The 13,058-nt window shown below is 51.0% G+C and overlaps 1 protein-coding gene across 1 annotated transcript in view; it reads left to right on the forward strand.

Annotated features, from left to right (window-relative positions):
• Positions 1–5,618: 5,618 nt before the first annotated feature.
• Positions 5,619–13,058, forward strand: part of ADAMTS7 (ADAM metallopeptidase with thrombospondin type 1 motif 7) — a 56,776-nt gene continuing 49,336 nt past the window's right edge. Inside the window, exon 1 of the mRNA XM_052659752.1 lies at positions 5,619–5,718. Coding sequence (XP_052515712.1) covers positions 5,619–5,718 — 100 coding nt within the window. The remainder of the gene's footprint in view (positions 5,719–13,058) is intronic.

Genomic DNA, 13,058 nt, shown 5'->3' on the forward strand with positions numbered 1-13,058 from the left:
CTTCAGCTTCTCCATCTGTAAAATGAAGATATAATAGTGTCCACTCCCAGAGTTGGGAGGAGGAGGATGTGAGACCTTGCATGTAAAAGCAGAGTGCCAACACATGGGATTCAGCACTCATCCACTGCCACAATTCGCCTCTGTCTAGTCATCCTTCTCACTGCCCAGATGGCTGCTGGCGAGAGTGGAAGCTGTTCTTGGACCTTTGTCCCCTGAGCTGACTGACAGTTTTGAAATTTCCATGCGGATAATGTCCATGACTCCTGTGATGCTGTCCCTCATGGCGGTGTGGGGTCAGGCCCCCCTCCTAAGCTGGGTAGTTGGCAGGCAAAGGCCCCAGTGCTTTGAACTATGGGACTATATTCAGAACACCCATGTCTCCAGGGCTTCCAGAACAATGGCTAGGCAGCTACTCAGCATCCCCTTTCCAAGTCAATCAACTTGTGCATTTTCAAAGCCAGTTCTTACTCAGCCCAGTTGCTGTCCCATGGAAGGGAGCGCTTTTTTAGGCATCCCTGTTTAGCAATCTGTACCCTAAATTAGCATTTAGAATTGTGCCCTTAATTTGGCAATTCTTATCTATCACAGTTACAAACACACATGCCCTTGACAGTAGTCCCAGTTCTAGGACTTTATCCAACAGTTGTACTCACCTATATGCACAGAGGATAGTCACAGCAAGAGATGAGAAATAATCCAAATACCCCCCAGTAGGAGATGGGTGACATATACACATGATGGAATGTCAACCATCCAACATTTATTTGGATAACTGAAAATAGCTACTGAATGTGTGTTGTAGGTCAGCTGCTGTTCTAAGAGCCCATTAGTGAGCAAGACAGAGGTTTCCTGCCCCCATGAAGCTTACCTTCTGGTTTACGTGCCACATGCTAAGAAGCTATTAAAATAAGGCTGCTGTAGGTCCATGAGTAAGGATGCTGGCCCATCTCCCATCTCTGAGCTGTGTGGGTAAATGAAAAAAGCAAGGTGTAGAGTGACTGGGCCACCAGGTGTGCTCAATGGAACTTTGTGTTTGCCTAGAATTTTTCTAAAAGGGTTCAGGAGAAACTGAAATAATAATGGCCCATAGGAAGGAGCACCGAGGGACTAGAGGTCAGTTTTGGGAGGGAAGAGTTACTCTTCACTGTTTGTAAAAGTGTGAATGTTTATCCTGTGCTTGCCTTACCGAAAAAATGCAAAATAAAACAAAATACAAAAGACCTTTTACTCTTCCGGGTGCCTTCAAATTATTTAATCATCTAGACCAGAGTTTCTCAACCTTGGCACTTTGACATTTGGGCTGGATAATTCTTTGTTGGTGGTGGGGGGCTGACCTCTCCATTATAAGATGTTAGCAGCATCCCTGGCTTCTACCTGTCAGATGCCAGGAGTACCTTCCCCTAGTTGTAACAATAAAAACAAAACAAACAAACAAAAAACACCTCCAGACATTGCAAAATTCCATGGAACCAAAATCACCCCCAGTTGAGAATCACTGCTCAAAAAACTTTGAAATACAGTAGCAATCACTATCTCCGTTAGACAGATAAATAGAGGCCCAAAGAGGTTTTATAGTATTTTTTAAAATCATATGCTTCATTTTAAAATTGATATCTATTCATTTATGATTTAAAATACACGCACTCTCCTGGCTAATTTTTAAGCAGTCTATTAATATATACATGAATATATAGAAGTAGAATGAGTCTAGTTTCTTATTTCACTTGATCCGTTTCTAGTAGTGTTTTAGCTCAGTTAAATCTTACTGGAGATGTTGGGCTACATAGATAACAACCATTTAAAAAATAAATTAATTCAATCAAGATTTGGCAGGGGTGGTGGGGGTGGACTCTAATCGGATACCCGACATTTTGAACAATTACATGTTGAAATATCAAATCTCTTGCTTTGTTCAAAATGTAAACTTTACGCCCCAGAGTTGGAGTTGGCTGGCCTTATTTTTCTGGTTGGATTGTTATTTGCGTCATGAGGGCAGGACTAAACTTCACAATCCTTTTGTATCCTGTGGTGTCCAGGATAGTTCCCAAGGAGGCTTAAAATTAAGGCAGCCCAGCAGGCTGCGGATAGAGTAAAGGCCAGGACCTGGGACACAGATGGCAACAGGTGAGGACAGTTGTCAGCTTGTGTTTTTAAACCACAAGCTCCTAGGCTGCCTTTCAGAAAAGCCTCTAATCTGTGTTTGGCCTTGGCAGCTCCCCAGAGGAGTGAGGACAGCAGATTGTGGTACTGGCCAGGGAGGACTGTGTGTCCTGCCCACCCCCAGATCCTTTCCCTCTCTGGGGCTTCCTGTGCTGGAGGCTGAGATCACAAAACAAAGTAGGCACGGCCTGAGCATCTCACACTGTGGTGGGCTTGGCAGACATAACAGACAAGAGCAATGCAGTGTGATTTGAGCCATGATGGGGGTTGCAAAGATGCTTGGGGACCTTGAGAAGGGAGTGGGGGAAGACTTGCTGAGAGGTGATGTATAAGCTGAGCCCGAAAAGACAGGTCTCACTCAGATGTACCAAGTGTGCATCCATCTCTTCCCTTTCACCCTCACATGACTGGTGAATATCACCTCCTCGGGAGGCCCTTCTCGACTGACCCCTTGGAAAGTAGAGCCTCTAAACTCCTGGTTTTATTTTCTTCATAGCCCCTCTTAGCAGCTGGTCTTGTTTACATGTTTGCCTACTAGCCTGTGGCCCTCCTCCAGAAAGAGTTCCAGAGATTGTGACCCTCTTGTTCCCTGTGAATACCCAATACCTGTGAGAAGGCGGTCTGCCAGGTGGATGAGGGTGGAGTTAAGAAGTAGAGGGGAAGGACACCTCTAGAATGCACTGGGCAGGTCAAGATGAGAAGGACTTGAAGGGTCCTGTGGCTCTGGCACCAGGGTGGAAGATGGTGGAGGGGGTGAGCCTGAGATGCAAATGGGAGGAGGCGAAATTTAGATAACTGTCGGGAGAGGTTAGATTGAGAAAGAGCAGAAATGTGGGGTGGGAACTAGAGAGCGACCACTCATTTATGGAGGGGTATAATCCATATCTTTACTTGGAAGGAGACCAGAATTTTTTTAAACTAAGGGTCAGGAGCCAGTGATGGTTGGATGGCATCACTGACTCAATGGACTTGAGTTTGAGCAAGCTCTGGGAATTGGCGATGGACAGGGAAGCCTGGCATGCTGCAGTCCATGGGGTCACTAAGAGTCAGATGCAACTGAGTGAATGAACAGGAGCCAGTGGAGACCAAGGAAAGAGGGGAACACCTAGAGCAAGGTCCTTGGAGCGGCCTGGCAGAAGCTTTTGTCTCTGACCACTGGAAGGTGCCTGCTCCATTGTGTCCAGAGGATGGGAAAATGCATGGGTGCCAGTTACAGATGCTTGGTGCACAGCCTGGGGGTGTGGGGGGCAGGATGTGGTGTGAACTGTCCCTGCAGCAAGGTCAATGGCTGTTAGGAGCAGGGGAGAAATGGAAAGTGGTTGGCTAAGGGCCAGAAGTCAAGCAATGATAGCAGCAACAGTAGCAAGGGCCAGAAGTCAAGCAATGAGTATAGCTAGGGAGGGGAGTGAGTGGAGCTAGGAGGGGAAGGTCGGGGGGGCGGGGGGGGCGGTGGGCATAGACAGCTGACAAGAGACTGGAGGAAGAAAGTTCAGTTCAGTTCAGCTCAGTTCAGTTCAGTTGCTCAGTCGTGTCCGACTCTCTGTGACCCCATGAATTGCAGCACGCCAGGCCTCCCTGTCCGTCACCAGCTCCCGGAGTTCACTCAGACTCACGTCCATCGAGTCAGTGATGCCATCCAGCCATCTCATCCTCTGTCGTCCCCTTCTCCTCCTGCCCCCAATCCCTCCCAGCATCAGAGTCTTTTCCAATGAGTCAACTCTTTGCATGAGGTGGCCAAAGGACTGGAGCTTCAGCTTTAGCATCATTCCTTCCAAAGAAATCCCAGGACTGATCTCCTTCAGAATGAACCGGTTGGATCTCCTTGCAGTCCAAGGGACTCTCAAGAGTCTTCTCCAACACCACAGTTCAAAAGCATCAATTCTTCGGCGCTCAGCCTTCTTCACAGTCCAACTCTCACATCCATACACGACCACAGGAAAAACCGTAGCCTTGACTAGACGGACCTTAGTCGGCAAAGTAATGTCTCTGCTTTTGAATATACTATCTAGGGTGGTCATAACTTTTCTTCCAAGGAGGAAGAAAAGCACATATTATTACTGTGACTATTCAGGGAGGATGGGAAAGGCATCAGGATGTGCTCTGAGAGTGGGGCATCTGATCGGGAGACTTCAGAGTGGGCTGTCGGGGGTGACAGAACCTAGGCTGTGGCAGTGGAGGGAGGAGGGAGCCCAGGAGTGCTGGTGGCTAAGGTGGAGGGACAGGTCATTAGAGATGAGGAGGTCAAGCAACTGTGTAGCCATGTGCTGCATTTGTCCCCGAGGACAGCAGGGCTTGGGGTGAAGGAGCCAGATGGGAACTTCCAGAACGAGTGCATGTGAGATGGAACAGGGAAGAGGTATGTGGGCGGCAGAAGGCTACACAAAGGCTGGTCAGGGGAAGAAAGCAGGCCACTACTGTCCTGAGGAACAAGAGGTGAAGGTCCTCAGGGTAGGGCCAGGTTTAGTGAAGCAGAAGGTGAAGGGTGGGAGTGTTCTTTGACATGGGGAACGGCTTCTGGGAGCATCGAGGGAGGGAGCAGGAAGCTAGAATCAGGGCTGGGGCCACAGGACAGATGGTGGGTGTTTGAGGCTGAGGATGCGAGGCTGGGATTGGCAGGCTTCCAAGCTCCCAGGATGCCCCTGCTGAGTCTGTGGGCTCCAGCCCATGGGCCAAATGCTGTGCTTCCCTTCAGGCAAACACACTTGCAGGGAGGAATTGAGGGACCCTGCCCCAAGTAGGAAACATGCTCCCTTGGGAAGAGTCTGGGCCTCTCTCCCCAGCTAGCTTTGGAGACCCTGGACCCTCTCGGGGCGTCTATGTCCCTCTTCTTTAGAAGGGCAGCCCCGGGAGTGCACCGAAGGGCGCCACCGCGAGCACAGTTTAGGGACAAGGCAGAAATTCCAGAAATTCCAGATTCTCTGAGGGGCGCCGGCGGGGTATGGACAGGAGGGCCCTTCTTGGCTCCACCGCCAGACGGCGCCCTCGGCCCTGTGGGCGGCCGACCGGCCGTCGGGGGGCGCTGCGTGCACCCTGCCCAGTGCTCCGCCCCTGAGCGGTGGGCAGTCGGCCCCGGCCCGGAGTGGCCCGAGAGGGTGGGGCGAGGGCGGGGCGAGGCCGCGCCTGGGCGGGAGGGGCGGGCCGGGGGCGGGGGAAGGAGCCCGAGGGGCGGGGCGGGGGCCCGCGGCGTTTCTCCCTCCCTCCCTCCTTCCCTTTCTTTCTCCTCTTCTCATTCTCCAGTCTTCTCTTTGCCTCCGCAGCCGGCCGAGGGGGCGGGCCCTGCAGCCTTTGTTGCTCGCAGCCGAGCGCAGCCGCCCGCCGGGCGGCAGTCCGGGCCCAGGACTCCGGGAGCTGCACGCGGGTCGGGCATGTCCTGAGCCGGACCCGGGACCGGGCAGCGAACGGACGGGACGGACGAGAGCGTGTGCGAGGGGTCGCTCGGCGGCCGCCTGGCCCCGGCCATGCCCAGCGGCCCGAGTCCCCGAAGCCCCGCGCCGCTGCTGCGCCCCCTGCTCCTGTTCCTCTCGGTCCTGGCGCCGGGCGCCCACGGATCTGCACCAGGTGGGTGGCTGCCCCGCCCCGGCCGGCCGGCCCTGCCACCCCTCCCGGCTTCTCCAGCCTAGGTTCAGCCCCTTCTCACCTCTGCAGATTCCGCTCCCTCCAGGCTCTGCCGGGAGGGGTCGCCCCCCACTCTCCTGGTGTTAGGACAGGGGTGGGCTTAGGGCAGGGAAACCGCGCCTTCAGGGTGCCTTCCCCAGCCCTCGACTCCGCTACGCACCCTGCCCATAGCCGGAATAAGCTTCTTACACGCTCTTCGAGCTCCCGTTTCCCCACCTCGGGTGCAGCAGATCGCGTCTGTCTCTCCCGGGGAATCTCCGTCTGAGCAACTGGACGGAGCGCGGCTTGCTCACGATGTATTCAGTTTCTCGCCCTCCTCAGTGTGCCTCCTCTGGAAAGCAGGCTGGCCAGGGCGCTGCGGGCGGAGTCGCGGGGTCGCAGGTCTACGCGGTCCCCCGCCGAGCCCCGGCCCCTCGCCCCGGTCCCCAGCCTCTAGGCAGCCTGCCCGGCCCTCAGGCTCCCTGGGCCGGGTCTTGCGCTGTCCTTGCACTTCCTGCCTCCCCCTCCCCCAAGTGTGAAGGAGCCGGGAGTGCAGCGCGGAGAAGGAGCTTCTTTCCCCGGCCCTGGGCTTGGCTCTCTCCGCCCAGCCCCGCCCGGCTGGCCTCCGAAGAGCCTCTGGCCCGGGTCCAGAATCATGCTCCGTCCCGGTCCGCCGGGCCGCGGAGCTCCTGGAGCGTCCGGCCTGGGAATTTAGGATCGAAGAGTGTAGAGGACCCCCTGGCCTTGCGCTCTGGGAGCTCCCGGTCTCATGGGGGCGGGTAGAATAGTGAGAAGCGCTGTAGAGGCGAGGGAGTCGAGAAGAAGGCTTTGTAGGAGAGGGGCCCGCGCTTGGAGGGACTGAAAGGATGGATGAACTTTAGATGGGCTGGAAGGGGGTGTGTGTGTGTGTGTGTGTGTGTGTGTGTGTGTGTGTGTGTGTGTGTGTGAGATGGATGAACTTTAGATGGGCTGGAAGGGTGTGTGTGTGTGTGTGTGTGTGTGTGTGATGGATGAACTTTAGATGGGCTGGAAGGGTGTGTGTGTGTGTGTGTGTGTGTGTGTGTGTGTGATGAACTTTAGATGCGCTGGAAGGGTGTGTGTGTGTGTGATGAACTTTAGATGGGCTGGAAGGGTGTGTGTGTGTGTGTGTGTGTGTGTGTGATGGATGAACTTTAGATGGGCTGGAAGGGTGTGTGTGTGTGTGTGTGTGTGTGTGTGTGTGAGATGGATGAACTTTAGATGGGCTGGAAGGGTGTGTGTGTGTGTGTGATGGATGAACTTTAGATGGGCTGGAAGGGTGTGTGTGTGTGTGTGTGTGTGTGTGTGTGATGAACTTTAGATGGGCTGGAAGGGGGTGTGTGTGTGTGTGATGGATGAACTTTAGATGGGCTGGAAGGGGGTGTGGGGAAGTGGGGGGATGTGTGGGTGTGGGTGGGTGGGTGCAGCCCAACAGGGCTTGGTGGAGTGGGTGGGGGTGGGGTGGCTAGGTTAGGCCTTTGAGCTGGGTTTTGGGAAGACCTCCCTCCCCAGCAGAGGGATTGTGGTTGTGAGGCTGGAAAAGCATATAGGCCGGAATGTAGGGAGCATTTAAGCCTGATCTTAGAGGTTCGCGGAACCATTGAGGGGTGCAGCTGGTGAAAGCCTTTGAGGGGAGCAGTGTTTTAGGGAGGAAGCTCCCTGTCTAGCACCAATGTGTAGGGGACAGAGCAAATATTTAATGAGACCTACCATGTGCCAGCATCCCTCCTTCTTATTTCTCATCAGCTCCACAACAACCCTGCAAGGTGTGTGATGGAAAGTTCTTTTATAAATGAGAGGACAGATTCAGAGAGGAGAGTGACCTGCTAGGTTAGACTCCTGGGCTACGTGGGTGAAGCCTGTGTTTTCCCACTGCCCCAAAGCTGGGGACCGATGAGGGTGAACCAGGTGATGGGAGCAGGAAAGTAGTTGCCCCAAGGAAGTGCCCCTGAAGCCTGAACTTGGGTCCAGGCTCCCTGGCAGCTGTGGGAGAAAGGTTATGTGTGTGTCAGGGGGCGGAGGGGAGTGCCCGTGGTCAGGGTCCCCTTCTACTGCAAGCCAGACACATGTATGAGCTTGCCCATGTTGTTAAACTGGTATCTATCTCCAAGGGTTGTTATGAGAATTCAGTGAGATGCTGGATGTGTTTGCTTCACACAGAGCAGAGAGACTGCCATGTGGTGGCTGTGGTTTTTATGAGTCTGCCAGGTAGACCCAATAAGATTAGGGAGTCCTTGGTGTGGCCTGAAACTTGGACCTGCCATTTGGGGTGGAGGAAAGGCAAGCACCTCTCCTATCTAATCTGGGTCACCCTTCAGGTGAGTGTCTGTCTCCAGTGTCCCTATAGATATGTCGCATGAGGTCCTCCCCAGTCTCTCCCACTCGGAATCCCTGACATGGAGGCTGCTGAGCTCTTTGTCATTTTCTTTAGATCTGCCTGACCTAGACTGGGTGCTCTGCCCACTGAATGCAACCCTGTTAGAGGCCAAAGAAAACATCTTGGGCTCACTTTTAGAAAAATGTAACAAACCAAGGGACTTGTTGGGATTGCTGGGACTGGCTCAGGGGCCCACCGAAACACTGTTTCACACGTGAGCTCCGTGTGCGTGTGCATGCACACACGTGCATGCAGACAAGTGCAGATGGACTGGGGCGGGAGGGCGTGTGTCACACACTCCCTGGTTATTTTTTCTCTTTGTCATGAGCTATGGGTCATTTGAAGAGCTGGACTGTAACTCAGGTACTCGATAAGGAGGTGAGGGTAAACACCATGTTGGCATTTCTCTGGTAGAAGTTCCAGGGTGACAGTTCTGTCACCTAGCAGTGATATTCAAAGTATTCAACACCCGTTGTGGCAGGAACGCACTCCAATCACAACTGAATAACCTTCCTGGCAGGACAGACTCAGCCATGAACCACTGGCAGTCTCTGCTCCCATCTGCAGTAGCCTTAGCACTGCTGGCTCAGCTCTGATGGACAATTACCCTTTGCTGGCACTGGGTGGTGGTACTTTCAGCCACCATGATCTCTACCAGCCATCAGCTATCAGAGACACTGAAAGAGTTGTTTATTTTTTAACTTACTCTGTCCTCATTTAAAAATATTTTAATAGTAAAACAATATAAATTGACTATTGAAAATGAATACAGAATAAAGCAAGAAAATGAAAATTATTGCAGTAAAAGTGGTAACATCCTGTAAGTAATTTTACATTTCTTATTAAAATATTAAGTCATTAGGCAAAAGAAGTTTTTAAAGAAATAGCTAAGTATACTTGAGAACTTCTCTTGCTAATTTTCAGTCATAACTTAGTCACATTTGCTTTGTGTTACTATCTATTGAACTAAGCGCTTATGTATTGACACATGAATTCTCACACAACCTAAGGTATGATTATTATCATGCCCATATTACAGATGGAGGAACTGAGACTGTGTGCTTAATTTACCCATGGCCTCACAGCTTTTGATAGCAAAGTTGTGATGCAGACCCCGGCGCTCAGACTATAGAGCACATTACTTCTAATGCTTTTTGCCTGCAGCATATTTCTACTTACATTTTTGAACTTAAGAGGATGCTTCTTTATAACTCTCTTGAATTTCTATCTTGCAATAATTTCCCAAGGTCTAGAGCAGGGGTTCTGAACAGGACTGCATACCCCCAAGTTCGTGGATCCCTCCCCAGGGACACTGTTGAGCTCGGGGCCATCTCTCCCTGGGGGATCTGATTCCCCAGCCTTACACATCATGCCGTCTCCCACCCACATACAGTTGAGGACACTGCCATTGCCTAGAAGTGTGCCATGTAGCTTCTGTTTTTCTGGTACACTGAGCACTTCTGGGCTAATTGGCATCAGCACCCCACACCTTCAGCTTGTCTTTAGCAGCCTTGACGTGATGGTTCATGCCCAGGGAACTGCTTTTAATATTCATTTAAAATAAAACCTTGGAGTGTAACTGTTTTCTTATTCTCCATCTATTTGTTCCATGACCCTCCTTAAATTTTCTGACTTGGATACTCTGAGCAGATGAGGAAACTGAGGCCCAGCAAGATGAAGTGACTGTCCAGGCTACACAACTATTAAGTAGCCAAGATGGCACCTGAACCCAGGTCTAGCTGTGTTCAATGCTCACACTTTTACATTGTTTTGTAACTCCATTGTCTCTCATTCCACAAAACACGTGCCTGGGTCAAGCTTCTTATTGCTTGTTCCCCTCACCTGACTTTTTCCTGTTTCTCTGGTGGTCTATCACATGATGCCCACCGCGAAGCTGTCCTCATCCTCATGCTTAAATATGTACCCATATGTCAAGGGGACATGTCACATGCGCCCCTTTGACAAAGCTCTTCTTCATCCCCATACATCTCTGGGCTGTCTCCTCCCCTCTCTTGGACTTTCCCAGCTCTGTGCCAGGGGTATGGATCATGAGTGCCCTGCACCCATTTCTTCTCAGGGCTAGGATGGTGTCTTATACATTTTCCTGGACATTAGGGCGCTTAACTCTCCCTCACAACACCGAATGTCGTGGACCAGGCAGGTAACATAACAAAGCTGATGGGAAGACACTTTTCTTGAATCGTAGGGCCTCTTGGCCCAGCCCTTGTTTTCCCATTGTTGTTAGAGATTCAGTTCTTTACTGAATGAAAGACAGCACAAGTGTGAAGCTGGGGGCAACCTATATTTAGCGACAGTGCTGAGAACACATAGGAAGTGATGGAGACTGAGGCAGATGGAGAAGCACAGGCCCTCTCTAACGGGCCACCTCTGACAAGTGTGAATTTAGGCCTGACATGGATGGACGATAAGACTTTAAGCTGAAAATTGAGACTTCTGTACAAAATCATGTGATTTTTTCTTTTTTTGAAAAACACTGGCAACTGATTAAATACTGTTCAACATTTTTGCCAGTCTAACAAACCACTACCTGCCCCTCCCTAATCAACACACTGACAAACAAAAAAAACAAGTCTGCAAGCTGTGGTTGTGGAGTTGCCCTCCCAAATGCCCTTATGAGGATGAGAGAGCAAGAAGTCTTCAACTATCCAGCCCAGTGGCTTCCAGATGCCAGCCTTGAAATGGTTCCATCAGAATCCCCAGAACGTTTAGAAAAATACAGATTCTGGGGCCTCAGAGCTCTGGATCTATGGAATCAGAATCTCTGGGCTGGGTCCTGGGCAGCTACAGTTTTTCAGAGCTCTCCAGGTACTGGGGATGTGCAGCCAGGTTTATGTCCAGTAAGGAATTTCTTAACTTCCCTGATGACTACAATCCCTTGAGGCTTTTGGTAAAAACACAGCTTCCCAGTCCCATTTCCTGGAGATGCTGATTCAGTGGGTCTGGGACAGGGCCTGAGAATTTGTTTTTAACAAATTCTCATCCGAGAAGTCTGGAAAAATCCTTGCACTTGTGCCCTCCTGAAACTCAGAGACAAGGACAATTTGCCTAAAGTCACTGAACAAGTCACTCCAGCCCACCCTGTGTCCTGCCTCTCAGAGAATGCTCTTAGAGGACTGCCCTGATAGCTGGCCCACTGGGGCAGTGGGGGATGTCCTCAGTGGGGGTGCAGGGGGCCACACCACGCAGCGCACTCTTCAAGTGGTTTGGCAGGAGACAAACTGGAGAGTGAGCTGAGTTTCTGCAGCCTGGCCTGGAGGGAGCTTCAGGCTGGACTTGGCTTCCTCTCCCACCCCAGCAGCAGCTACACAGAGAGCCGTGTAGGACAGCTGCAGGGCACTCAGGCATTCTTGTGGCCTTGAGGGGTCTTTGTCATGAGCAGCCAGGATCCCACGAGCTGGGCATAAAGCCAGGACAAGCCCCAGAGCTAGGCAGGACCAGAGGCTGGGACAAAACTCAGATGGGCCAGTTTCCTACCTGCACCTTAGGGCCTGGGAACTGTGGAGAAGGAAAAGAGAGAACGAGAGCGTGAGCCCTGGGGTTCCTGCCCACTCCCAGCAGTGCTGCTCTTCTTTGTGTGTGTCCACGTGAGATTTCTTCTGAAGACTAGGTCTAGTGGTCAGAATAGTTGGAAAAGTTTGATTGAGTCCAGCTCATGTTCACTTGGTCATGTCTGACTCTTTGTGACCCCATGGACTGCAGCACGCCAGGCTTCCCTGTCCATCACCAACTCCTGGAGCTTGTTCAAACTCATGTCCATCAAGTCGATGATGCCATCCAACCATCTCATCCTCTGTTGCCCCCTTCTCCTCCTGCCTTCAATCTTTCCCAGCATCAGGGTCTTTTCCAATGGGTCAGCTCTTCGCATCAGGTGGCCAAAGTATTGGAGCTTCAGCTTCAGCATCAGTCCTTTCAATGAATATTCAGGACTGATTTCCTTTAGGATTGACTGGTTTGATCTCCTTGCAGTCCAAGGGACTCTCAAGTCTTCTCCAACACCATGGTTCAAAAACATCAATTCTTCAGTGCTCAGCTTTCTTTATAGTCCAACTCTGACATCCATACATGACCACTGGAAAAACCATAGCTTTGACTAGATGGACCTTTGTTGGCAAAGTAATGTCTCTGCTTTTTAACATGCTGTCTAGGTTGGTCATAGCTTTGATGTTAGCAGTGGAGAAACTGAGACCCAGCAAGAGACAGACCTCTGAGAATGAAGAAGGATGTTACTGGGAGGTTGAAGCCATTTGGGAGACTTTATTACTCTTTCTGTGTGCTTTAGGCTAGTCTCTGCACTTTTCTGAATGTCTCTCTGCTTTCTCCAGGAGCAACCTGGACACTCTCCTGCAGGTGTCCTAACTTGGAATCCATAGCCACAGGGACCTGGGTAGAATTCAGAGGATCCATGAACTTGGATGGGACTATATTACATCTTTAATTTTTCTAACCTTGAAGTGAAATTCAGTATTTCCTTCCATTACAAATATTAGCAACAAATCACAATAGTATTAGCAGCATCTCTAATTCAGCTACCAATTATTGTTCAGTTGCTAAGTCATGTCCAACTCTTTGTGACCCCATGGACTATAGAATGCCAGTCTTCCCTGTCCTTCACTATCTCCTGGAGTTTGCTCAAATTCATGGTCATTGAGTCAGTGATGATACCTGACTATCTCATTCTCTGCCTCCCCCTTCTGCTTTTGCCCTTAATCTTTCTTAGCATCAGAGTCTTTTCAGTGAGTTGGCACTTCATAGCAAGTGGCCAAAGTATTGGAGCTTCAGCTTCAGCATCAGTCCTTCTAGTGAATATTCAGGGTTGATTTCCTTTAGGATTGATTGGTTTGATCTCTTTGCTGTCCAAGGGACTCTCAAGTCTTCTCCAGCACCACAA

Source organism: Budorcas taxicolor, chromosome 21, assembly GCF_023091745.1.
Source record: "Budorcas taxicolor isolate Tak-1 chromosome 21, Takin1.1, whole genome shotgun sequence".
In the NCBI taxonomy this organism is placed as follows: domain Eukaryota; kingdom Metazoa; phylum Chordata; class Mammalia; order Artiodactyla; family Bovidae; genus Budorcas; species Budorcas taxicolor.